This window comes from Mauremys reevesii, linkage group 2, assembly GCF_016161935.1.
Source record: "Mauremys reevesii isolate NIE-2019 linkage group 2, ASM1616193v1, whole genome shotgun sequence".
NCBI lineage: Eukaryota > Metazoa > Chordata > Testudines > Geoemydidae > Mauremys > Mauremys reevesii.
In genome coordinates this window covers 12,173,148-12,198,736 of record NC_052624.1, presented here as the reverse complement: position 1 = coordinate 12,198,736, position 25,589 = coordinate 12,173,148, and the positions used below count along the sequence as shown (strand labels likewise).

General features: G+C 46.8%; 1 protein-coding gene across 1 annotated transcript in view; it reads right to left on the bottom strand.

The window, feature by feature from the left end:
- Window positions 1–25,589, bottom strand: part of VILL (villin like) — a 91,710-nt gene that overhangs the window by 4,319 nt on the left and 61,802 nt on the right. The window contains exons 5-19 of the mRNA XM_039527915.1: window positions 24,528–24,724; window positions 21,253–21,361; window positions 18,936–19,046; window positions 17,334–17,533; window positions 17,138–17,216; window positions 15,083–15,181; window positions 14,043–14,196; window positions 12,316–12,416; window positions 11,666–11,803; window positions 10,018–10,176; window positions 7,747–7,926; window positions 7,157–7,302; window positions 6,273–6,417; window positions 3,602–3,790; window positions 2,167–2,235 (exon numbers count right to left, since the gene is read on the bottom strand). Of these exons, the coding sequence (XP_039383849.1) occupies window positions 2,167–2,235; window positions 3,602–3,790; window positions 6,273–6,417; window positions 7,157–7,302; window positions 7,747–7,926; window positions 10,018–10,176; window positions 11,666–11,803; window positions 12,316–12,416; window positions 14,043–14,196; window positions 15,083–15,181; window positions 17,138–17,216; window positions 17,334–17,533; window positions 18,936–19,046; window positions 21,253–21,361; window positions 24,528–24,724 (2,076 nt within the window). The remainder of the gene's footprint in view (window positions 1–2,166; window positions 2,236–3,601; window positions 3,791–6,272; window positions 6,418–7,156; window positions 7,303–7,746; window positions 7,927–10,017; window positions 10,177–11,665; window positions 11,804–12,315; window positions 12,417–14,042; window positions 14,197–15,082; window positions 15,182–17,137; window positions 17,217–17,333; window positions 17,534–18,935; window positions 19,047–21,252; window positions 21,362–24,527; window positions 24,725–25,589) is intronic.

The following is a 25,589-nucleotide window of genomic DNA, read 5'->3' as shown; positions in this document are numbered from 1 at the left end:
AAGAAAGGGGAAATTGATAGTAATGCGTATAAATGACATGTTAGAAACTGTAGAAAATTGAGAAGGGAAGCAAAGGGACACTAGGAGAGATCTATGGCCAGCAGAGTTAAGGCCAACAAGAAGTTTTTAAAAATATATTAGGAACAAAAAGAATCCTGACAATGATACAGGTCCATTACAAGATGGAAATGGCACAATTATCACTAATAATTCTAAAAAGGCAGAAGTGTTCAAAATATTTCAGTTCTGTATTTGGGGGGGGAAAAGATTATATACTCCCATCATATGATGATGATAATACACTTTCCATTCCGCTAGTATCTCTGGAGGATGTTAGACAAAAACTACTACAGTTAGACATTTTTAAAATCAGCAAGTCCGAATAACTTGCATCCAAGAATTTAAAAAGAACTAGCCAAGGAGCTCACTGGACCATTAATGCTGATTTTCAATAAGTCTTAGAGTACTAGGGAAGTGCAAGAAGATTGGAAGAATGCTAATGCTGAGCCAATGTTTGAAAATGGTAAACGGGATGACTTGGGTAAGATGCAGCCTGATATCGATCTCAGGCAAGATAATGGAGCAGCTGATGCATATAATTCTTAATAAAGAATTAAAGGAGGGTCATGTAATTAATACCAATCAACATGGATATCTTTTTTTATCAGATTACATTTGGTTGATAATGGTAATAGGGTTGACATAATAGACTCCTGTAAGGCGTTTGAGTTGGTACCGCATGACATTTTGCTTAAAAACTAGAATGATATGAAATTAACATGACACACATTAAATGGATTAAAATCTGACTAACTGATAGGTCTCAAAATGTAACTGTAAATGGGGAATTGTCATTAAGCGGCTGTTTGTCCAGTGGGGTCTGGCAGGGATCGGTTCTTGGCCCTATGCTATTTAACACTTATCAATGACCTGCAAGAAAACATAAAATTATCACTAATAATGTTTGCAGATGACACAAAAATTGGGGGACTGGTAAATAATGAAGAGTACAAGTCACTGATTCAGAGCAATGCAGATTGTTTGATAAACTGGGTGCAAGCAAACAGTATGTGTTTTAATATGGCTAAATGTAGGGTGACCAGATGTCCTGATAAAATCGGGACCGTTCCGATATTTAGGTGTTTATCCCAATATTTGTCCTGATATTTTGCTCCGCCGGGCACTTGGCTTTTTTTTTTCCCTCCGTCGGCAGTAATTGGCTTCCTCCCCACTCGCCGGTGGACCCCTCCTCCTCCTCCTCCCGCCGGGTGTGCCCCGATATTTTCTTCTTCTCATCTGGTCACCCTAGCTAAATGTAAATGTATACATCTAGGAACAAAGACGGTAAGTTGTACTTATAAGATGGGGGACTATCGGTGACTGAAAAAGATTCAGGGGTCTGAACATGAACATGAAGTCCCATTGTGACTCTGTGGCCAAAGAATCTATTGTGATCCAGGGATATATAAATTAGGGAACCTTGAGTACGAGTAGAGAGGTTATTTTACCTCTGTATTTGGCACTGGTGCAATCGCTTCTGGAATACTGTGTCCAGTTCTGGGGCCCACAATTCAAGAAGGATGTTGATAAATTGGACACGGTTCAGAGAAGAGCCGTGAGAATGATTAAAGGATTAGAAAACCTGTCTTATAGTGACTGACTCAAAGAGCTCAATCTATTTAGCTTAACAAAGAGAAGTTTAAGAGGTGACTTGATTACAATCTATAGCTACCTACATGGGGAACAAATATTTAATAATGAGCTCTTCAGTCTAGCAGAGAAAGGTCTAACTCGATCCAACGGCTGGAAGTTGAAGCTCGACAAATTCAGACTGGAAACAAGGTGTAAATTTTCATGGTAAGAGTAATTAACCATTGAAATAATTTACCAAGGCTTGTGGTGGATTCTCCCTCACTGACAATTTTTAAATGAAGATCGGATGTTTTTCTGAAAGATCTGCTCTAGAAATTATTTTGGGGGAAGTTCTCTGGCCTGTGTTACACAGAAGGTCAGACTAGACGATCACATTCTGGCCTTGGCATCTATGACTCTTTTGTTTACCAACAGCAACTGGTTCTTTTTACTCAGGTAATAGAAACAGGCTTTTAGCCATGGTAGCACAGGTAAAATCTAGATGTTCCAGCTACAAGTTCGGTGTCCACTCACCACTGCGATCTCTGATATACCAGACACATCTCCTAAGCTATTCTTCATCTCCTCGTAGGACTTGCCATCCTAAAGGTAAAGGGAGTTATAAGAATCAGACTCAGCGAAAAGGCCACTTTTATTTCAGTGAGCAAGTTCAAACTGCAGTTACAACGTACTCCTGCTCCTCAAACCAGCATCTAGTCAATACCACATGAGTTGGGATGCAGAATCCCAGGAACTGTGGCTGCAAGACAGGAACCATGTGCAGCTTTGAGAGCTGCATCAGTCGCCGAGTGACTTAAGAGCTCAGGCTGCATCACTGGGTGCATTAGTATGGAGGGAAAGGCATGGTTCTTGTGCAGAATGCACTTTATATACCCTTTGCTATGGCCTGCATTTATCTCCTGCCTATCTGTCAGAGGATGGGTGGGATCTGGGAACAAACACAGTGGCACAGGTCCTTGCACTGCCTCTGGGGGGTCCCCTGGGACCTGCTAGTTTTGAGATCCTAATCCCCTGCCCCTTTTGCAAGGGTGGGCAAATCCCACCCCCATTGAAGAGAGAATTTGTAGTAATCCCCCTCAATGCAGAATTGCACCAATTCCCCATCCTCTGGACAGGAATAACCAGTGTAGGGGAACCACATGGCTCTGAAAGCTATAGGGATGCCAACTCTCATGACATCTGGTGTTTTCCTTAAAGCCCCAGCTCCTGGAGTCATGGGATTATGTGAGAATCTCAGCTGTCATTTAAAAACAAAGTTTTTAGCCTTTGTGGTTGCCAGGAAAAGCTTGAAAATGTATGATCCCTAAAGACTCCAACACCAGAAGGCAAACAAAAAGAACCCAAGATTTATTACTTTTTACAGTCTGATGATTTTTAAGCCAATCTCGTGATTTTGAATGCTTGGGTTTAGCTGAAGCTATTTGTAGTTTTCCCCCATTTCACTTACCAATATCTCTTCAACACTACTCAATTTCACTTGCTATTTCTACTCCATTCATGTGCACTCTAGCGCCATCAAGTGGCTGGAGTCTGGCTTCACAGCACTGGAGGGCAGTGTTTCAGCAAGATTGTGTTCAATTAATTAAAAAACTGAAACCATCTGATTTTATGAAAATTTAAAAACACGACAACAGACAATCCTCTGAACAATCTAGATGTTGGGCCTAAATTGCTTGTCTTTAACGAGAGCTAGGCAAGCTTGGAATCCGGGTTTTGGGATTTAGGGTTTTGATTTTATATATATAAATAAATTTGCATTTAATTGAAAAAAATTATTAAAGCAACTGTTTCACTTAGTTCTATTTGTGATGCACCCCAAATGACGTTCTCACTAGTTTTTATGCTACACACAGTAGAGAATATGTAGACCCCCACCTACTGATACTTCTATGCAATATATACATATACACACAGACAGACAAGACACACAGATTTCCCAGTAACTTACGCTCCACTTATACGGATCCCAAGCACTGAACCAGCCGGTGAAGGTGAGTGGTTCATAGCCTTGCTTCACCATTATTATTGGTGTTGCTAAATCTCTTCCAGCTGGATGGGTCTTCAGATAGTCTTTGGCTGAGGAAACAGCCTCATTTCTTTCATATGTATTGGAGGTTTTGCCAATCCAAAGGAAAATCTACAGTGGGAGAAGGGAGAAGACAAGTGAATGGTATGAACCACTGGAGATCTGGATGGTTAGTCTCCCTCCCTATTGATAATTAGGATAGTTGGATATCAGAGCAAGGCACATGACTGGGGCAAAGCACAACGAACCCACTTTGTTGGTAGTTCGCTGCACCAGTCAAATTATTTCCTGGAACCAAATTATATATTAAATGATGGTCTGGCAGATGTCCTGAGACGCATGTGTAGCTCCATATAAGCGGGTACCATATAATGCTGGCCGCAGCAGCAAGTGGGTTCGCAGATGGCACGGCTCAGGGCTAGAAAATATGCAGTGGGCTCATTCGTCAGTCACAAAAGATGCCGTTAGTCACTCTAGAGATGGGGCTAAACCAAGAATGAAGAAATCAGCCTCCTCAGGACATCACGTTCTGACTGGAATGGCTAGTTCTGAAACTGTCCTTGTGACTTTGATTCTGGATTGACTCTGAAGTCAGATGGGACCTGTTTTCCCGCTCTCTACACAGCAGTAAGAACATGAGGAAACCACACAGGATTCCAAATGACTACATTGATTAACTATGTACAGACATACAAGGTTGAGCTACCTGTGTACACTGCGGCTCTGGCAGGGGTCTGTTGTCTACAGCTATGGAAGACTGGGAGGCTGCACTACAAGGACACTGTCTAATTCCTACACACCACATCCGACTTGGTTCTGAAACAGCCTGGACCAAGCTCAGGTGGCCAGCCCAAACCACCGGCTGTGCGTCAATGTTCACACTGCTATTTTTCTCTCACTAGCTTGTACAGAATTAATGAGAGTCTCATAGGCTTTAAGGTCAGACGGGACTGTCATGCTCATCTAGACTGACCTCCTGCATATGGCAGGCCCCAGAACCACACCCTCACACGTGTAATACATCCAGAACCTCTGGCTGAGTTACTGAAGTCCTCAAATCCTGGCTTAAGACTTCAGGTTACAGAGAATTCACCATTTACACAAGTTTAAACCTGCAAGTGACCCGTGCCCCACGCTGCAGAGGAAGGCAAAACCCCTCCAGGGTCTTTGCCAATCTGACCCGGCTGAAAATTCCTTCCCAACCCTAAATATGCCCATCAGTTAGACTCTGAGCACGTGGGCAAGACCCACCAGCCAGCCACCAGGGAAAGAATTCTCTGTAGTAACTCAGAGCCCTCCCCATCTAGTGTCCCATCACTGGTCGCTGGAGATATTTGCTGCCAGCAGTCAGAGATCGGCTACATGCCCTTGTAGGCAGTCTCACATCCTACCGTCCCCTCCATAAATGTATCAAGCTCAGTCTTGCTCCCACTGCTCCCCTTGGAAGGCTGTTGCAGAACTTCACTCCTCTGATGGTTAGAAACCTTCATCTCATTTCAAGCCTAAACTTGTTGATGCCTACTCGAGTCTACCTGCTCCCATCCCAGCAGCAGTGGAGACATCCCCTAATGTCCAATGCAGTCAAACCCAAATCCTCGTGCTGGTCTGGCCTAGAACTCACACCTGATCTGGAGCCAGAGCTGAGTGCTGAGTTTTCAGTCCAACTCTACTCCCTTCTGTCCCCTAATATTTGGGGCAGGCTTTGATCACTGACTGTAGCACATGGAAGAGGATTTGGGGGTGGGGCTAGCGCATCAGTGACACTAAATGCTTAGCAGTGTGACAAAGAGAACACGGCCCTTTACGTCCTAATGCTTTGGCTGTGGGGCACCAGAACCGTCACCCAGCCCCGCTGTGAATAGCTGCTTGTATATGCTCACTGCGATCCCACAGCCGGCAGAAGATTCTCAGAACTGCAACGTAATTCCCTCCCTCCTGGCAGGGCACCTAGGAAGCTGCAGAAGCAACATCTCACCAAAGCGCCAGAGCCTGAGCTCAGTGGAGCCGACACATACTGCTTAGAGTGAGAGGTCAGACTAGATGGTCGAGTGAACCCTTCTGGCCTTAAAATCTACTGGATTTTAGTTCGGGCTTTGTCACTGATCTCAAGGAATCTGGGAGCTGAGCTCCCTCAGGCCCCTTTGAAAATCCCAGGTGTGCTGCCTGTTTCTTATCTGCTGAATGGGTCTAACACTGTAATTTCTCTTCAGGGCAGCGTGGCCTAGTGGCTAGAGCACTGCCCCGGGACTCAGGAGACTTGGGCTGTATTCCCAGCCTGCTGGCTGACTTTGGGCAAGTCACTTTGCCTCTCAGGGCCTCAGTTTCCTGATCCGATCTTCTAATGAGACTGAGCTCCTTTGTGAAGCGCTTTGATATGTGCGGCTGGAAAGTGTTGCAAAAGTGCTAGGTATTATTCATTACGCTGGCCTACATTACTGGGGTGTCGTGTAAATATTGGCAAAGCACTTTGAGGTCCCGGGTGGAAGATGCTGATCTGAATTTCATGCTGAATACTGCATTAAAATAAGTCAAGCCCACAAAAATGCACAGTTCCCATTACGGGGGCGGGAGGAGAGGAGGGAATTCCACTGACCTCTTCCCAAGTGTCTAGTAACATGACATCATCTTCATCCAAGTCATCCTGGCAGAAGCCCACCACTTCCGTCATGATAAACCGCCCTGTCTGGTTGGAGCATTCAAACAGGCGGGGCTGGTATCGGACAGTTGACTCTTGGAATCTTGGCAGGGCGAGAAGAACCAGGAAATGTGAAATCTTTTCCCGTGTTTGAGTCCAACACCCATTGTAGACACTGGTTGTGGCCACTGGGGGTCAGACTTGTACATGGCAACACCCATCAGCTGTGATGAAAGCTGGCAGGTCGGAGCGGGCAGGGGGAGAAGTTGCTGGAATCCTTTTGGGAGTTGATCCCAAGGGTTCAGAACCCCTCTCGCCCCCACCAAAAGTCAAAGCAAAATTCCACCCGCACCACCAAGATTTGCCTGCCTCCAAGCTGAAGCCACGTTAAGCCACCACGCTTTAAATGGCTCCCGCGGAGACCTGTTACCTCGCCCACACTCAGCTTAGGTGGAATGGAGAGGTCAAGTTTGCCCCAAACAGGTTTAGGTGAAACTTCCAGTGTCCCAGGCAAACGTTTGTAACAATCAAACCGATCGGAGCGTTCACACGGCCCTTCTTGTCAGCACCAAGCCTCAGACCAGTTCAGATCGGGATTTCAACCCCCGCTCCCCAAGAAGGGCCAGACCCCATGCCCATTGGGGTGAATGGAAGTCTTTGCATGGACTTTACTGGGCACTGGGTCACATCCAGAGCTTGGGGATGCTCCGATCTGGGATTCTGTATTGGCCCATTCTAGTGGGGGAGCCTAGCTTGGAAATCCTTACCCAGTCTTCCTGCAAAGGCCTGACTCTCTGCTTAGTTACAGCCGTGCAAGCCCACTGCAGCCCTTAAAAAATTACCTCTTGTCACTGGCATAGGGGGCTTTGCCTCCCAGTGCTGCCCAGAACTCCACCGGCTCTTGCCCCTCCAAAACGGTCTGCTTGTCCCGCTTGGAGACGATGTTGGCCACTATCTTCGCCATCTCTCTCTCATCCCCGCTGCAGCCCTGCATTCATGACACAAGATCAGAGGGGTTGGGTTCAGGAGGGACCTGGCAGAATAGATCTGTGAGCTGATGGTCTGTACGTCACTTCCCTCTGCTGGAGAGAACTAGAGCTGCCCAAATGTTTGGGATTATCTCCCCCTCCAGTGGCTGGGCCAATAAGGGGATGTGTTCATTCGGCAGGGAGAGATTCTTTCCTCTTGCACACGGCAGAGATGTCAGTCGTTGTTATGATTGCCGTTTGCAGTCATCCAGGCCCAGACCCTCAAAGGCATTTAGGCACCTAACTCCCATCAACTTCTCAGTACCTTTGAGGATCTGGGCCCTAGGGACCGATTCTCCCAGTGGACCCATTGAAACTGATGAGACTACTCGTGTAACGAGGTACCAGTCAACAGGAGCGAGGGTGGCGGAATTGGGCCTTGTGTAAACATTGTGCTCGCTTACCTTCCCACACCACAGGTAGCAGACCTGGCTGGTCGTGAGCAGGAAGACGTCATTGGAGTTGAGGGAGGAGGCCCGGGCTGGCACCTCGATGGTTTTGGTGTTGATCTCATCAGTGCCTCTCACTTGGAAGAGACGGACCGCGGGCTCGGGCTCGTTATTCTGTGCGCGACTCGTGCCTCCCTACAAAAATCCAGATCACGTCATGAGGCGTGATGGGCGCGAAAGCCCAGGAGGCCTCTGGCGAGAAGAGCAGACTCAGGCGTCTTGCCCATCAAGCTGCCAGAACGGAGGGATCGAGGGTCCGATACAAAAGCCCACTGGACTCTCTGGGAGCTTCTCCACTCCTTGGCTCAGGCCCCAAATCTCCCACCAGGAGGACAGCCAGCATGCTACATGCCTGCTGCAGGCATTTGCCAGTAACACAGGGGCAGGAATGGGGAAGGCCGAGGAGGGAGTCTCCAGCCTGCCTTGCAGAGCAGGGAGAAGCTGTTTCCCTGACTAAGCACCCTGTGCAGCACTTTCTTCAAAGTGAAGCTGCTCATCTTTTCCTTGCCCCCTCCCCTCTTGCTTTCCCTGGCCCTGTGCATTGGCCACATGAAGGGAATCTTTAATTCACCCTACAATGGCTGCACATCACTGGTTTGAAAGGGAAGCCATAGCTAGTGGCTAAGGGCCTGGTCTGGGAGTCAGATCTGAGCGGAGGCTGTACGGGGTCAGTATAAGGACCCCAATTGTTCTAGTCTCAGCTACGCCAGTGGCTCTCAACCTTTCCCGACTACTGTACCCCTTGCAGGAGTCTGGTTGGTCTTGCGTACCTCCACATTTCACCTCACTTAAAAACGACTTGCTTCCAAACTCAGACATGAAAATACAAAAGTGTCACAGCCCACTAGTACTGAGAAATTGCCGACGTTCTCATTTTTACCGTATAATTATAAAATAAATCAACTGGAATAGAAATACTGTACTTACATTTCAGCAGACAGTATAGAGAGCAGTATAAACACGCCATTGTCTGCAGGACATTTTAGTTTGTACCCACTTGGCTAGTGCTTTTTATGTAGCCTGTTGTAAATCTAGGCAAATCTCTAGATGAGTTGATGTCCCCCTGGAAGATCTCTACGTACCCCTAGTTGAGAACCACCGAGCCATGACACAGACTTGCTGTGTAACCAGGGGCAAGCCAGCTAACGGGCAATGCTCAGTGTTGGCCTAACTCGACTCCCAGCGAAGCCAAGCGTTAGACCAGCACTGAGCAACCTCGGGCTCCCCCCATGCCTCCATTTCATCTTCACTTGTAACACAGGCCCAGGAGCCCCAAGCAGGCTTAGCTGTAACTAGAGAACCTGTGAAATGGGCTAACACTCCGCAGTCCCGTGACAGGGAGAAGGCTTGCAGGGGACTTTGAGGCTGGATACTGGAAGATGCTGTCGGACAGCATACGAACATCTGCTGTGATTTACGGCATAACGTCTTGTGTTTAATTCTGCAAAGCCTCCGGGGATAGAATTTGAATGCAAGACACTGTACGAAATAATTAGAATCTAGAAATGGAAAAGATCTGAGGGCTTAATCTAGTCCAGGCTAGCCCCGTTCCCTATGAGATATTTACTGGTGCTTTGCTCAGCCTCGTTTGAAACATGTCAGGCGGAGAAGGGAAGCATTGCCCAGCGGTTTTTCAGTTCCCTGCGCTGTCACAGACTTCCTGCATGTGACCTTGGGCAAGTCACTTAACCTCTCTGTGCCTCAGTTGCCTCTCTGCAAAATGAGGACAATAGCCCTGCCCTCCTCCTCGCAGGGAGGTTGTGAGGTTAAATCCATTAACAACCGAGCAGGGCTCAGATATTATCTCAACAGGGGCTGAATAAGTTCCGACTACAGAAGTATGGGTTTCCAGCACTTCTGTTTGGGCTGTGTCATAGTCTTCCAAGAGACCTGTCAGGCTATTTCAGTCTAAACAGTCCCATTCCTCCTGGGGATGCTTCCATCTACCATCCTGAACAGTTCCTCTTCCTTCCCGGTGTAAGCTATGCCTCCACGGCGTGGTGCTCTGTCCCTCTCTTAGGGACGGCTAGGCAAGTTAGAAACTGATCAGGTGGTTGCAGGTTTGGCGAACAGAGGGGTGTCTTTCAGCTCAGGCAGCAGGGGCTCGTGCACAAAGATCCAGAGATCCCAGGTGTGACCCTCATCACTGACCACCCACCTGGGGGCGTCAGCATTACCCTGGTGTTTACACTCGTCAGCTATTTCTGGAGTCAAAGTTGTTATTACCTCATAAATAATCAGGCTGCCTTTAAAGATGGCAAGGAAGTGCTGAGGCTCCCTGCCCATCGTCACTCGAACCTGCACCGGCTCGTTCCCGTACTTTTTGTCCAGCTCCACGGCGTTGAACGCGCAGGCAGTGATTTCGTCCACGGACGCATGGCGGCCCTAGGATCGAACGAGAGATGCCTGGTATCGCTGTTCAGGAGATGCTAAGCACATGGAACGTTTCATGGTTACTCTCATAACTATGAAGGGAAGGGTAACAGCCTTCCTGTGTACAATACTATAAAATCCCTCCTGGCCAGAAACACCAAAATCCTTTTACCTGTAAAGGGTTAAGAAGCTCAGTAAACCTGGCTGACACCTGACCCAAAGGACCAACAAGGAGACAAGATATTTTCAAATCTTGGTGCGGGGAAGGCTTGTGTTTGTGCTCTTTGTTTTGGGGGTTGTCCGTTCTTGGGACTAAGAGGGACCAGACATCAATCCATGTTCTCCAAATCTTTCTGAACCAGTCTCTCATATTTCAGACTTGTAAGTAACAGCCAGGCAAGGCCTGTTAGGTTTATCTTTGTTTTCTCAACTTGTAAATGTTCCTTTTTGATAAGAGGATTTACCTCTGTTTGCTGTAACTGTGAACCTAAGGCTAGAGGGGGCTCCTCTGGGCTCTTTGAATCTGATTACCCTGTAACGTTATTTTCCATCCTGATTTTACAGAGATGATTTTTACCTTTCTTTCTTTAATTAAAAGCCTTTTTTTTAAGAACCTGATGAAAGCAGAGATTCCCGTTCCCATGACTCACGCACTGGGGCCGCGAAGAACATCATGAAGTATTGCAAAATTCGCTATCAAATCATGAGAGTCAGCAACACTGCCACTGCGGGTTATGGCAGTGGAGAAAAACCACAGGCCTGAGTCTCTGCTTCCTTGCATCTTGTATCGTCAAGTACCCCTCTGCAAAGCGAGGGTGCCTGCAGCCACCTCTGGGGTGGAGCACAGCAGCCAGCCGCACGCTCTGCATTCACTTGGCGCACAAGCAAAGGGTTACACAAGGTGCGAGGTCCCCCAGGTCTGCCAGATTTAGGAAAAGTGTGCGCACATTGGGGAATGGGAAATTTTTTGGCCCATCCTTGCTGTTGCTTTGACAAAATGCAGATCGTTCAAGTGAAACCCTCTGCCCCATCTGCCAGAGGAAAACATCTGTAGTCCTCTCAGGCCTGGGACTGTACAGACCATTGTCTGATGGACAGCACGGTGGGGAATGCTATACCTCCACAGGGTAGGGTGCCCCACTCCTTTCCAAGCTCTACCATGCTTTTCAGCAGCCTCTGATTGTCTCAGGGCAGCAGTGTGTTCATGGCTTCCTTTCACACAGCCTCGGCCGGGCTCGCAATCTGAGGAACTGCAGTAGAAGCCAGTGCTGCCACTCGCAGCCTGATTCGATCCTACCCTTCAGTGAAACGTGCTAGACCTCCATGTGGAAGGATGCAGAAGGTCCCACCACTGGCTCAAACGGGGTTCAAAAGAGCAAAACAGAGCCAAAGATGCTGGGCTTTCCAAAGAGCGACTGAACGTTTGGGGGTTGGGTTAGTTTTGTATGTTCTGAGCTTCTATCAATTATATCCAACCCTTTCCTGCTTGCCTTTTACTTACTTGCCACATATAGATAATGTAATGAGTTCTGCCCGATGTCAGGTACGTATAGAGGACCAAGTAACAATCTCCTCCGTAGAACTGCCCGTAAGTCCTGGGATCCACTGGTTGCATGTGCAGATCCTCAATCCTCCACACCTGCATAGAAACCGGCTGGTCAGAAAGGTGGATTTTGCGTGTGCAAATGTGAGCGTGTGTAAATATACCCAAGCCACTTCTTCAGGGACACACTAAAGTTCAGGCCTGTAGGCTGTATATCAAATGCCCACTTCACCGCTATGTTACTCCAGTTTTGGCCGCGTGAGTTCACCAATTTCCTCAGCCCATTCTATCAGCACGTTCTTGGCTGCTAACAACGCGCAGTGCCTTACCTGAGCTAGACAAACAAACCTGCTGACTCCTTTGCATCACTGATCAAAAGACCATAGGGTAAGATGTCCCCCTTCCCCCAAAAGGATATCTGGGGGAGAGGGGATTTATAATAGCTCTTCTGAATAGTCACAGCGTTCTGGGAGTTCATTCTGGCTGCAGCCACACTGCCTTAGGGCAGATCTGCACAGCAGCTGTATGTAAAAATGGCAGAGGCTTGGAAATAAGCCAAGGATTGCAACCCACGTAAGAGAAAAATGATTTGGAAAGTGATTGCTCACCTCAACTTTCCCGGAGGCATCATCTGCCATTCTCTGTTCTGCAGCTAGCTCTGGTCTGGCATGTAACTGAGAGACATCAAATTTCACTTGCTCCACCTTGGCTGTGCACATAAGCAGAATACATGTTAACCAAACCGTGTGAACATACAGTTTAAATACTGTACAGTGCCCCATATTTACACTCAATTATAACATACATGAGAAAAATCCTGGCTTGTAATGATCTGAAAACCATCATATCACGAGTAAGTAGATACAACAAATCCTGCATGTTGACAGGAGTTAGACTAGAAGACCCTTGTGGTCCCTTCTAAACCTATGGTTCTATGATTCAAAGTACACGTCTATTGTTGATGGAGCTTGGGGGTTCTATTGCTGACCTCCTAAGAGGCCAATAATAGAATTACGGACCAATATTACTGAATCACACTGTATATTCAGAAAATACACCCTGATTGGCTCCAATGAGTTCCATTCAAAGTATTATTCACCTCCCATACAAACAATTCATGATAATTTCCTCCTTTTAAATGTTATTTTCAAAAGGAAAAATGGTTAAATTTCTGGAGGTAATGACGGGGGAGTGTGGAGGGAGAGAGTTGGACAATGATGAAGACATTCAATATCTATGTAACTACAGATATTCATTTCACGTTTCTGTCAACATCCAGACCTGTTGTCCATCAGCTCACATTTTCTCTTTTGGAACAATACACTAACACTCACCTCAACAAAAGCCAGTGAGCCAAATTCTGCTCACGCTTATACTAGTGTAAATCCAGAACAAGCCCATTAACTTCAGTGGAGTCATAGATTTATGCCAGTATAAATGAAAGCAGATTTTCATCTAAAATCTGCTTATTAGATTCATAGTTACTGATTTCTGAAGTTAAAAGGGTTTTTTTGGTAAATATTTGTGATTCGTTTCCTAACTGATTTCTTGATTGCCACAATTTACATTTGACATAGCTGATGGTTTCGCTATTTTATTATGTAAGCATACAGTATCAGCAATTTTTGTTATTGCTAAATTGCTGAATCCTTTGTATTTTACCAAAGAAGATGGAAGATACGTGGTTATGGAAGAATGCGCAATCAGGCTTTAAAGATACTGAAGGTTTGAAACAATCAGTGTAAAAGATATTCTTCAGGCATCATTTTTCATAAGGAAAGCAGACAGAACTCAAAATCAATGACAATAACGCACGCTAAAGATCAGCCACTGCTGGCTTGGAGGATTCACAGATTCCAAGGCCAGAAGGGACCATTGTGATCATCTGGTCTGGCCTCCTCTATAACGCAGGCCAGAGACCTCCCCCAAAATAATTCCCAGAGCATCTCTTTCAAAAACATCCAAACTTGATTCTAAAATGATCAGTGATGGAGAAGCCACCATGACCCTATGTAAATTATTTCAATGGTTAATTACCCTCGCTGTTAAAAACCTACTCATTTCCAGTCTGAATTTCACTAACTACAACTTCCAGCCATTGGATCATGATAGACCTTTCTCTGCTAGATTGATGAGCTCAGTATCAAATATTTGTTCCCCATGTAGGTACTTATTGACTGTAATAAAGTCATCCCTTACCCTTCTCTTTGTTAAGCTAAATAGATTGAGCTCTGGGAGTCTATAGCTATAAGGCATGTTTTCTAATCCTTTAATTATTTTTATGGCTCTTCATTGAACCCTCTCCAATTATCAGCATCATTCCTGATGATCTCACCAATCTTGCCAGTTGTGTAGACTTTGCCAAGCCCTTGAGTTTCCTCCTTTTCTGTCCACCTCTTGAAGAGCTGTTTAAACATTGCCGACTCTGCGCCATCATTCACCACTTCCACGTTGGTTGTAGCAGAATAACCCTTGGCTTGGATAAAACCCTACGGGGGGATTCCAAAAGGACGTCACTTAGCTCATACCAATCTCTGTACAGAAGTACAACTGGACTGAACGTTGCCTGGGCCTACACCAACCCCGCTGATCCAAATCCCCCAAACCCTTAAGAGGTTGGGAATGTGAATCCCTGAGCTGGACCTAAATTTTGTAACTGGCCTTTATAATACAAGCCTGTGCCAAAAATCCAGATCTAGATACCCACACACTCTGAGATGTACAATATCCCAGGGCTGACTGGGGCAGCATGGGCCCATGTCTGGTTAGGAATGGCCCCCCCTTTCTTCCTGCTTCACAGACATATAGAGCTCCTGATGAGAGGAAGAATGATCCAGTGGTTTGGGTGTCAGCCTGGGGCTTGGTAGACCGAGGTTCATTCTTTGCCCTACTACGGATTTCCTGGGTGACCCTGGGTGAGTCACCGAGCCACTCTGTGCTGCAGTTCCTCATGTACGAACTTGGGTGAAAACTACAAACTGCCTTGCCATCAAGTAGGATTTCCCTTCAAGTTAGCGAATACACCGTCTTCCCCAGTGAAGCCAAAGCCCTAAACCCCGCAGGCTACTTTGAAAATGTCAACTACAAATTCCCATTTAAGGCCTATTCCAAAACCCACTGAAGTCAATGGAAAGACTCTTCGTGGACTGGGCTCTTAGGCACCTAAATAAGTGGCCTCATCCCCCCACAGCTCCCATTTAATTCATCCAAGCATGACAATGTTGGTTTAAGTCCATTATTACTATATTGTCTTCAGTTAATATGCGCGAAAACAGGCCAGCTCCCATCAATCAATGCTCCATTGTAATGGTCAGCAACGTCCAGGATAGTTCTTAGCTACTTCCTCTAGCAGATTGTTTTAAATACAGGACTCACCACAGCTCGGCTGAATGCTGCTCTCTTTTCCTCCTTGCTGGAGTCTTTTCCTCTCCAAACATAGATCTTAAAACCACCTTGGTCTAAAATGTGACAGTCCTGAAGTGAAGCAAAGGAAATAGATAGATCAAAAATCCTGCTGGGGCCAGGTTTCTCCCCTTATCCAAAGTGTCACCTGCACTCATGTCTAGACTAGAAAATGTTGTGCCCCTTTTCCAGCAGTGGTTCAGGTGCACGGTTACTAGCAGCAGCGAAAGAGCTAGTATAGGCAGCTGCACTATTCCTGGAAAATGGGTACAATGTTTTCTGCACTAGACCCAGCTCAAATGGATCCCTGGAGTATCTGACACTTGTTTCAAACCCAGCAGTGAGTCCTTTGCACTTTGCATCAACCAATCCGTCAGTTCCCAAAAGCATGGGCTGAGAGAGACCAGAAATGCAGGCCCTGAAAGTTCAACCCTCAGCCCACCGTGCTAGATTAATGAGTGGTATTGATTGTAGAGTGCCTGCTGGGAACTAGAGGAGTACAAAGCAATGCCTGACTTAGACCTGTCTTGCAGCAGTGTAGGTCTGGAGTGACTCCCTGAAGCCGGAGGAGTACACTGGTGTAAAAGCAGTGCAACATCAGAACCAGGCTCCACACACCAGCGCAGGAAGCAGGTACTTAGGGCAGCCAATGTAAAGGGGCGGCATGTCGGGGTCTTCGGCGGCAATTCAGCAGCGGGTCCCTCACTCCCTCTCGGAGGGAAGGATCCGCCGCTGAATTGCTGCCGAAGAATGAAGCGGCGTGATGGAGCTGCTGCCGAAGTGCCGCCGATCGCGGCTTTATCTTTTTTTTCTTCTTCTCCGCTTGGGGTGGCAAAAAAGCTGGAGCCGGCGGTGGTGCCAGATAAGAACTAGGCCACGTGACTCTGCCTCAAATCCCTGACAATCCAACTGCATCCTGGCACCCTACCAGGTAGCCATGACGGCGAACTGAGCTGCTTGTTTTTAAAGGAAAAGAGAAACAACCCAGAAGAAAGCAGAACCTTTTCATTAGTGCTTAATTTGTGCCACGGCTTGTCAGGGCTGAGCCCCGGCACCCGTAGGCTGGCAGTTCATAGCCCCGGCACCCGTAGGCTGGCAGTTCATAGCCCCGGCACCTCTGGGCCTGGCAGTTCATAGCCCCGGCACCTCTGGGCCTGGCAGTTCATAGCCCCGGCACCCGTAGGCTGGCAGTTCATAGCCCCGGCACCCGTAGGCTGGCAGTTCATAGCCCCGGCACCTCTGGGCCTGGCAGTTCATAGCCCCGGCACCTCTGGGCTTGCTGCATCAGTTATGAAAGTAAAAAATTGCTTGAGCCCCGGCACCTCTTTCATTACAAATTAAGCACTATTTATCATTTCTCCTCAGAGGTGATATGTGCACTAATCCACCCTCGATAACACCTTACGCTTCTACTGCTAGAAACAGAGGGAGGCGAGAACCCTGGTTAGTCGGAGGGGTTGGTGGCAGCTGACAGACATATTGGTTTCCCTCATGGTAAGCCCCACATCTTGCAGGCTGGTTTGTTTGAAGAAATTAGTGGGGACAAATTCACTATCATATTTTAGCCAGATCCTCCCTCATGTATACGAACATGAGCTATTAACCATCTCTGTTCTGGCAGCACCTTGAGACACTTGACTGTTCCTTTAGGGACTGCCAAGGTCACATGTCCTTGGGCTGTGAGGGCAGGCAGGTCACCTTCTCTCATAGCGGCTTCAATCCACCTTCACCCATCAACCACCAAAAGCAGACCTCAGACCACCGGTGGTTCCCTTTAGAAAGGCACCTGATAGTTTGAGATATGGAAGGTCTTTAAGGCCCAGAGCCTCAAAGGTAGCTAGGCACTTAACTGCCATTCTCTGCCTTTGTTATTATTTGTTTGATCATTTCACTTACAGGCCTTAGGCAAGGCCTCAGGTATCACTGTGCAGGTGCTGTGCAGGCAGAGGACAAGAAGTGACAGTTCTCATCACAAAGAGCTTCCAACCTCAGCATCCGCCCCCCTACCCCCATTTCCCCGCACCTCACCTCGTGCTGGAGGAGATCTTGTGTGAGGGGCCGAGTGGCTATCTCCTGCACCACCAAGTTGTCATCCTTTTCGTAGACACTAGAGGAGGCAATGGGCAGAGAAAGATTCACAGGGGGCTGGGGGAGAAGGGACTGTCCTCCTGGGGGACACACACTCATTCCCAGGGCTGGGTTTAGAGGCCTAGCCCAGACTTACTGGTAGAGCCGGACGTTTGCTTTCTGCAGCTCATCGGCTTTCTCATCGGGCGTGGCGGCCCCGAGCGCCCCACGTCTCTCCCCGAGCACTGTTTTCATGATCTGCATGAGGTCCGGCGAGTCCTTCTCATTGTCAATGATGCCAATCTGGGCACGGCCGCCTCTCTCGTCATCCCTGATGCTACGAGCCAGAGCCAGTCCCTGTAAGAGAGAAGTCCTGATTTAGCCAATGAAAAGACTCGCCTTTCACCTCTGGAGGTGCCGGGTCAGGACTGACTTTCAGTGCTCACACAGGACATTTCAGTCCAATTTATTATCTTGGTCAATGCAGTCTGGCGGGGCAACCCGGCCCATAGAGGAGAATGGGGGCATGAGGCACCCAAATTACAACTCCCATGATGCACCATGGCAGTGTTTCCAAATTGAAATGTTTCGTTTTTTAACCAAATCTTTACATTCTCTGTAGAAAGACATTTTTTTGTGAAAAAAGCTATTGAGTTGAAAACCCAATTTTCCATTGAAAAACAGTTTAGACAGAACGTTTTCAAGCAGCCTTGGGATTCTAGCATCAAAGGAAATCTGGACATCATCTCTCACTGCAAACGCTCCTCCTGCTGCCACATTTCTCATGCCTGGAAATCTGCCCTACAGTCCCTTCTGTCCCACCTGCCTCCTTTCCACCTCTGCTGAAAGCATCAGCTGCTCGCCTTATCCTGGCCATGCTGCTACCTTCTCCGTGGTGTCCCCAAGGTACAGCTCTCCGGGTGCCACAACATGCAGAAAGATGCCGCCTGCCTTTTCATACATATAAAGGGGTGCCATGAGTTCACCCACAACTTCAGGCACCTCCCCTATGCTCCCAGAACCTGGTTCATAATTGCCCTCCTGGTTTTTGATGGCCTTCCATGGCATTGGCCCTGACAACCACAGAGAGGCAGTGTGTTGTCCAGTGGGACAGGATGCCAGATGGGAACTCAGGAATAGAACCTAGTCCTTCCTAACACTGCCATGGTCCTGCAGGATGATCATGGCCATGTCACATCACCGCTCTGTGCCTCAGTTTCCCCATCTGTAAAATGGCGATAATGATACCTTTGTAAAATATTTTGAGATCTATGGAGGAAAGCTGATACACAAGAGCTTGGCATTCTTATTTCTACTTCTGCTTTTCTTCTGCTACTTTTTCTCCTGTCACTTTGCACTAGTCCACGCTACCTTTTTTTAAAACAAATTTCCCCACCCCTGAGATCTCTAGTGTACATAAAGTTCCTGACGTTTTAAGCACTAGGTCACATACACCTAAATGATGTATAGAGAGGCTAAGGGATTTGCCCAAGGCCACACAGAGAATCTGCAGCAGAGCCAGGAACTGAACCTACATCCCCTGAACCTGTCCCATGCTATAACTACATGATTCTTCCTCTCCTGTAGCAGTTGGTAATGGGAATATAGCCCTCTGACAGGGTTTTAACTACTCATCAGTGTATCACTCGTTTTGTGCTGGGGAGGCTACTATTTTGCAATCATCATCGGTCATATTTCTCTTCATTTTTCAGGCTTTCAAAATGCCCCAAATAAATCCAACGGCATTTTCCGCACTGACCCTGGATTTCTCCGCAATGTTGCAGTCGGGACCATTCCACTGGATCAGCACTTTCCCCAGGTCCAACAGAAACACATCCCCCTTATTGAAGCTGTCCCATGAAAGCTCCACCTGTCACGAGATAACGAAACAGTGCGTGTTACAGGGCAACAATGATCATCAAGGAAAACCGGCTTCTGGGGAAGGAACAACACTCTGATATTAACAACATGTTTATTTTTCTCTGCAAAATCATTATACTATCCATAACACGATCAGGGATTTATCATTTATTATCCTGTTTGAATGGATAGGAACATCAGGCATTTTTTAAAATTCAAGGAAGAATATGTGTGCATGCCTGTGTGCGGATCTCCTTGTTTTTCTTTTAAAACTTCTAGTTTTCTGGTAACAGCAATAACCTCCGGGCAGGACATTGCATAGGAATAAATGATTGGCTGGGTCTACCGGCCAACAGCTTAGAATCATAGAAGATTAGAGCTGGAAGAGACCTCAGGAGGTCATCTAGTCCAACCCTCATGCTCAAAGCAGGACCAACCCCAACTAAATCATCCCAGCCAGGGCTTTGTCAAGCCGGGCCTTAAAAATCTCTAAGGATGGAGATTTCACCACCTCCCTAGGTAACCCATTCCTGTGCTTCACAACCCTCCTAATGAAATAGTTTTTCTTAATATCCAACCTAGACCTCCCCACTGCAACTTGAGACCATTGCTCCTTGTTCTGTCATCTGCCACCATTGAGAACAGCCGAGCTCCATCCTCTTTGGAACCCCCTTTCAGGTAGTTGAAGGCTGCTATCAAATCCCCCCTCACTCTTCTCTTCTGCAGACTAAATAAGCCCAGTTCCCTCAGCCTCTCCTTGTAAATCATGTGCTCCAGCCCCCAAATCATTTTTGTTGCTTTCCACTGGACTCTCTCCAACTTTTCCGCAATACTCCAGATGTGGCCTCACCAGTGCTGAATAGAGAGGAATAATCTTTTCCCTCGATCTGCTGGCAATGCTCCTACTAATGCAGCCCAATATGCCATTAGCCTTCTTGCCAACAAGGGCACACTGTTGACTCATATCCGGCTTCTCTCTCTCTCGGATAGCAAAACCCACTGTAAGTTACTGAATGTTGTTTATTCTGTAAGGCAGGGATTTTCAAACTGAGATGAACAATCAGTTGAGAAGAGTTGATTGGAAAATGGATTCCCCCACCAGCACCCATGGAAAAGTTTCAGGACTAAGAGAAAGAGCACAGTCCCTGCCCCCAGGTGCTTACAACGGTGATGAGTAATAATGCTGGTGCTTGAAAGAGAACCTTTATATTCAGTGCTGCAGTCCCAGCTGCCTCTGCATAACAGAGCATGGGGCTTCTATAGCACCCCTCCCCTAGGCCCCTGTCTGGGAGGCTCATCTATTTAAGGGTATCACATATGCAAGCCAAGGTCTCGATCCTGCATAAAGCAGGGTCGGAAGCTCTGCGTGTACTGTGTGAGTTGGCACTGATGAAGCCAACGAGACTCCTAGCACAGCACAAGGGTAAGCATGTGTGCAAGTCTCTGAAGGATTGGGGCCTAATATGAGCGCTGAGTGCGGGAGGGAAGGGACATCCGGGGTTACAGCAATGAAGCGGTGCGGCAAGTCAGCTTAGACATGTGCGTGTCTTGGTGATCCAAGGAGGTCTTAAAAATACAATCATATTATTGAATAATATGTTAATCAGATATAATTATACATGATATCATCATATGTAATAATTATTATTACAACCACCTGCAGCAGGCCCTAGGGAAATGCATATAAAAACCGGAACCATTTTTTCTCCAGCTTCAGATGACAAGGCTGCTACAAAATCAAGTCCATAGTTGTCTCAGTTTTAATTGTGTAAGAAATCCATGACTTCAGCTAGAAGGATTGCAAGTCTGATTCGGCTTCCACTTATACCAGTGTCACTCCGTTGTCTTCAACGCTGAGTGACACTGGTGTAAAGAAGATGAGAATCAGGCTCTGTGTTTGCAGCCATTGCTCAGAGGGCTTGATTTGGATCTCACACCGGTGTAAGGCGCAAGTCCACTGAAATCTATGGCCCAGATGGTCAGCTGGTTCAAACTGATGTAGCACCATTGGCTTCATTGGAATCAGGGCGATTTACACCAGTTGGGGATTTGGTCCTATTGAGTTACATGGGTATAAAACCGAAGTGAGGTCAGAATCTGACCCAGATTTTCTCCCACCGGAAAGCCATAGTATATGCCAGACCATTAACCGACAGAATTGCTGCTATGAAATTCACCATGAGTGACTAATACGAATCAAGCGCTTCTGCCCTTACCTCTGTGGCTGACACATGCTTCTTCCCCTTGACATGAAGGAGGCGTCTGATGTTGTACATATTGGTCTCCACATGCTTGAATCCTGAAGCGACGCCTCCCTTCTTGTAGCTGTTGCATAACAGGGAATCGAGGGTTAAAATTAGAGCAGGTCAGAAAATGAGGGTTTTTTTTCCAGGAAAATGTTAAGTTTTTAGTAAAAAAAAAAAATCAAAATCCGAAATATCCAGAAGTTTGTATTTGAAAATGCTGCCACAGTGCCTCAGGGGAGTTGTAATTTGTGCTCCTCATGCTCCCATTCTCCTCAATAGGCCAGGTTCTCTGGTCAGATTACATCTCCCATGATGCACCATGATCTTCCCTCTTGCATAATAGGCCTCACGTGGCTGTGGTGCATCATGGGAGGTGGAGTCCATATGGCGAACCTGGCCCATTTAGGAGAATGGGATTGTGACCACTTGAAGTGTCTCTCCCGTTAGGCACTGCAGAGGCATTTCAGAATTGAAATATTTCAGTTCCCAGGTGCAGTTTTTTCAAGAAAAAGCAAAATTTTCCCCAGACACTTTTTGAAAATAGAAACCATTGTATTGAAAAATCTAATCTTCCATCGAAAAACAGTTTTGATGGAAAAAATTTGACCACCCCTAATTAAAACAACATTCTGCAGGGACTCAGGATGTCGCCCTGCTCTCTGATGTAAGCTATTTGTGCTTGTGCTGTGGGACACGTGGATCACAATGTTTGACTGCAGGTCCTACTGTGACCCAAGAACCACTGAATGCTAAGGACATACAAGATCCCCTGGTTTTCACTAGAAGAATGTCATGTAAGATTTCCAGTTAAACCCTGTGTCACACTGGTCATCATAACCATTGTGAGATGTATGTATGGACGTTGGGTAAGCAGTTACGTATATATACTGATAATTATGTACTTAAAGTCTGTGACAAAGGGAGTGGTCACCAGAAAGGTGAAAAGCAGTTGGTGCTTTTTCAGGCAAGAGATGTTTCTCTGTCTGTTTACATGTACATTAAATATTGTGCAGTTCACATCCATTTACAGTCTGAGCAAAATTCTAATCAATAGATTACAGAGGTTGCAGGAAAAAACAAACCCAGCCGGGGTTTATCCTGTTTTGAAGAAAGACAATGAACTTTTGAAACTTGATCTGGGGATGCAGATGAACCCTCCCTCTCTAGTTATTCCTTCAATCAGTGACGACAAGCCATCAGCAAGCGTGATCTTATGAGAAAGCACCTCAGTAAAACTGGTTGAAAATGCTGGGGAAAGGAATTAGGGGAAGCTACCCTGTAAGAGACAGGGATGTCGTTTGAGTTAACTTTAGGCTCTGGATAGCGTGTTAAGATTTTTTTCTAAGCAACCATTTGTTTCCAATATTCTTACTTTCTACCACTTGAATCTCTGTTCTTTGAGAAGTTTATCAATATATAGAGAGCCGTGTGTTAAGTAAATGGTGATGCTGAGTTGAATCTTGCAAGCTGGGCAGGGATGGTGTCCCTAGCCTCTGTTTGCCAGAAGCTGGGAATGGGTGACAGAGGATGGATCACTTGATGATCCCTGTTCTGTTCATTCCTTCTGGGGCACCTGGCGTTGGCCACTGTCGGCAGACAGGATACTGGGCTAGATGGACCTTTGGTCTGACCCAGTAGGACCATTCTTATGTTCTTATATGTACCATTCCTCTGGGAGTAGCAAATCTGAGACTTCTATGAGTGCTACATGGAACAGGGACTGAGTACTCCAGCAGGACACTCAGACGACTTGGAGGTTGGTGTGTGCCTACCACTAACCTGTACTGAGAGAGAGAGGCCTGGAGGGAAGTCTTGTGTTGCCAGAAACTAGTGGATTCAGGTTGCTGATACACACCAACTGCCGGATGCTGGGACTGGACGACAGACAATGGATCACTTGATAACTGCCCTGTTCTGTTCATTCTCTTTGAAGCATCTGGCACTGGCCATTGTCAGAAGACAGGCTATTGGGCTAGGTGGACCATTGGTCTGACCCAGTATGGCCGTTCTTATTTTGTTGTTGACTGCTTCTCGCTTCTTCTTCTTAGCGTATGCGCGACGTGCCTCAGTTGGCATGTGACCAGGATTCATCACCGAATTTGGTCCGCTGGTTGAACCATTAGCTTCCCTGGCTCAGGCCAGGTATTGCGGGGAGTGCGACTTGAACGCTGATCCACGCTCCCCGGGCAGGTGGTAGTGAGGTGCCTCGTGACACTGGGGTACCCTTGCCCCACACCTTTGTCACAAGGCACAATGTCATCAGTTCCTTCCAACACAACTTTATGATGAAGACACAGACACATCCCAATTCCTGAGCTGTTTTCCTGGCTTGTGGGGTGCACCAGCAAGGAGTGGGATGGGTGGCACCCTCTCACGATCACATGCATTTTGCACAATCTAACACCTCACATGCACGTATCAGGCCTTGCACTAAGTCTCAGCAATGTGCATGCCTGGGTTGGAAAGAAAAGATGTAGCTTGGGGGTTTTATAATAGTTCTAGCCCAGTTGGTAACACACCAGTAACATAATATTTCAACTTGGTCCACAAATTTAATAATGGTTAATAAAATGGGCGCAAAATGCTATCAGCAATGTGAGGGGGGATTCAGATTTCATAGCATTTTAGCCCGGCTTTGCACAGGTATGAATAAACTACACAAGGTATGAGGCAGTCTTGGAGAGAAAGGCTGGTCCAGTGGTCTAAATACATTCGAGGTTGTAAAGCATTAATATACTCTGCTAATGGAGGTCACATAAGAGCCTAAAATAGACAGAGATTGACTCCAATGGAGTTACTCCTGATTACTGCCAATGTGAGATTAGAATCATGTCCTGTGCAGAGTTTGTTTTATGAAGGTCCTAACTATGTGTCCTGGTTACCCGAAGTGAGACTCAGGCCTGCTTGGGGTTTAATGAAGAGGAAATTTTGGTCCATCCAATTTTTACCCTGCATGTACAGTAAAGATTCAAAGGATTTAGCAGAGACGGGTGAAATGTTTCCCATTCCAAAATAAAAAAAACTGGGGAGAAAAATTTGAGGAAGGAGTTTATGAAAATTTCCCCCGATTTTGACCAACTAGGAGGCTGGTCAACAATTTTAAGATGTTAAAATTGTGATGAAATTGTTTGAAAATTTGGGAAAATAACAGGGAAAATTGAAAAAATAATAATGTTTTTGACCAGACCTGCAGCCTAGTCTGAGTGCTTGGGCCAGCCCGGCAGGCTCCATTTATTTCCACTCACATAATGCCACTTTTGAAGTAGCTTTTGAAGGCCTCGGACTCGTGTCCCTCCACTTCTCGATGTTGCACTGGGCTTCCCCCAAGCATGTCGTCGATCTGCGTGACGTAGAAGGCCGCAGCGCCCTGTTCATCCTGAGATGAGTCCTTCCCGATCCAGTAGTGCAGGTCCGTGATGAAGCCATTTGAGGTCTTCTTGTTCTTGGAATGACAAAAGCGGTATAAAGAGGAGGTCAGGGTGAGATTCGTTGCACTGGGAGGGTTCACACAGTGGAACCATGCAGATCTGCTTAGACCTGCAATCCAGGAACCAGGCCAGCTTGAAAGTGTGATTGGCATCTTGTGAATAATACCTCTGGCAGAGGAGACTGGTATAAACTAGAGAGCCAGCTCGCGGAGCCATTACTCAGGCAAAACTCCCACGCAGGCAGTGAACATTCCCCTGAGCAAGGGAAACAGGATTTACCCTTAATACTCTGCACGCGAAAACCTACCTGAGGTCACGCTGTTCTTCTACGGCCAAGCCCTGTGCCACAGAAGCTCCTGGGAATTTTGCCAGTGATTTCAATGGCAGCAGGATTTGAGCCATAAAGAATGCTGGGAGGCCCTGACTCAGGAAAGCACTTAACGGGGCTTAAGCACATGCCTCCCTTTTTAGCAATTGCTTACTTGTTACGTCTCAGGTACATACATGGCCCCATTACCATAGTAACAGAGCACCTCAAAATCTTCAATGGCTTTGTTCTCAACACTCCTGCTAAGAAGGGAGGTGCCATTACCCCCAGTTCATGGAGGCACAGACTAAGTGACTTGCCTACATTCACACAGGAAGCCTGTGGCAGAACAATGCCTCGATCCCAGGGTTCCCAAGCCCCAGACTAACACTAACCACTAGACCCACCTTTCCCAGATCAGGGCCTGAGGGCCACAACTTGCGAGCTGCCCTCACTCTCATGTTTGGTGAGTGTTCTATTGGTTATTTAATGAATGTTCCCACATGCTGTCCGATCCCTGGACAAAACGCTCTCACACATGCGCATTATGAGGATACACTCTTCAATTACAT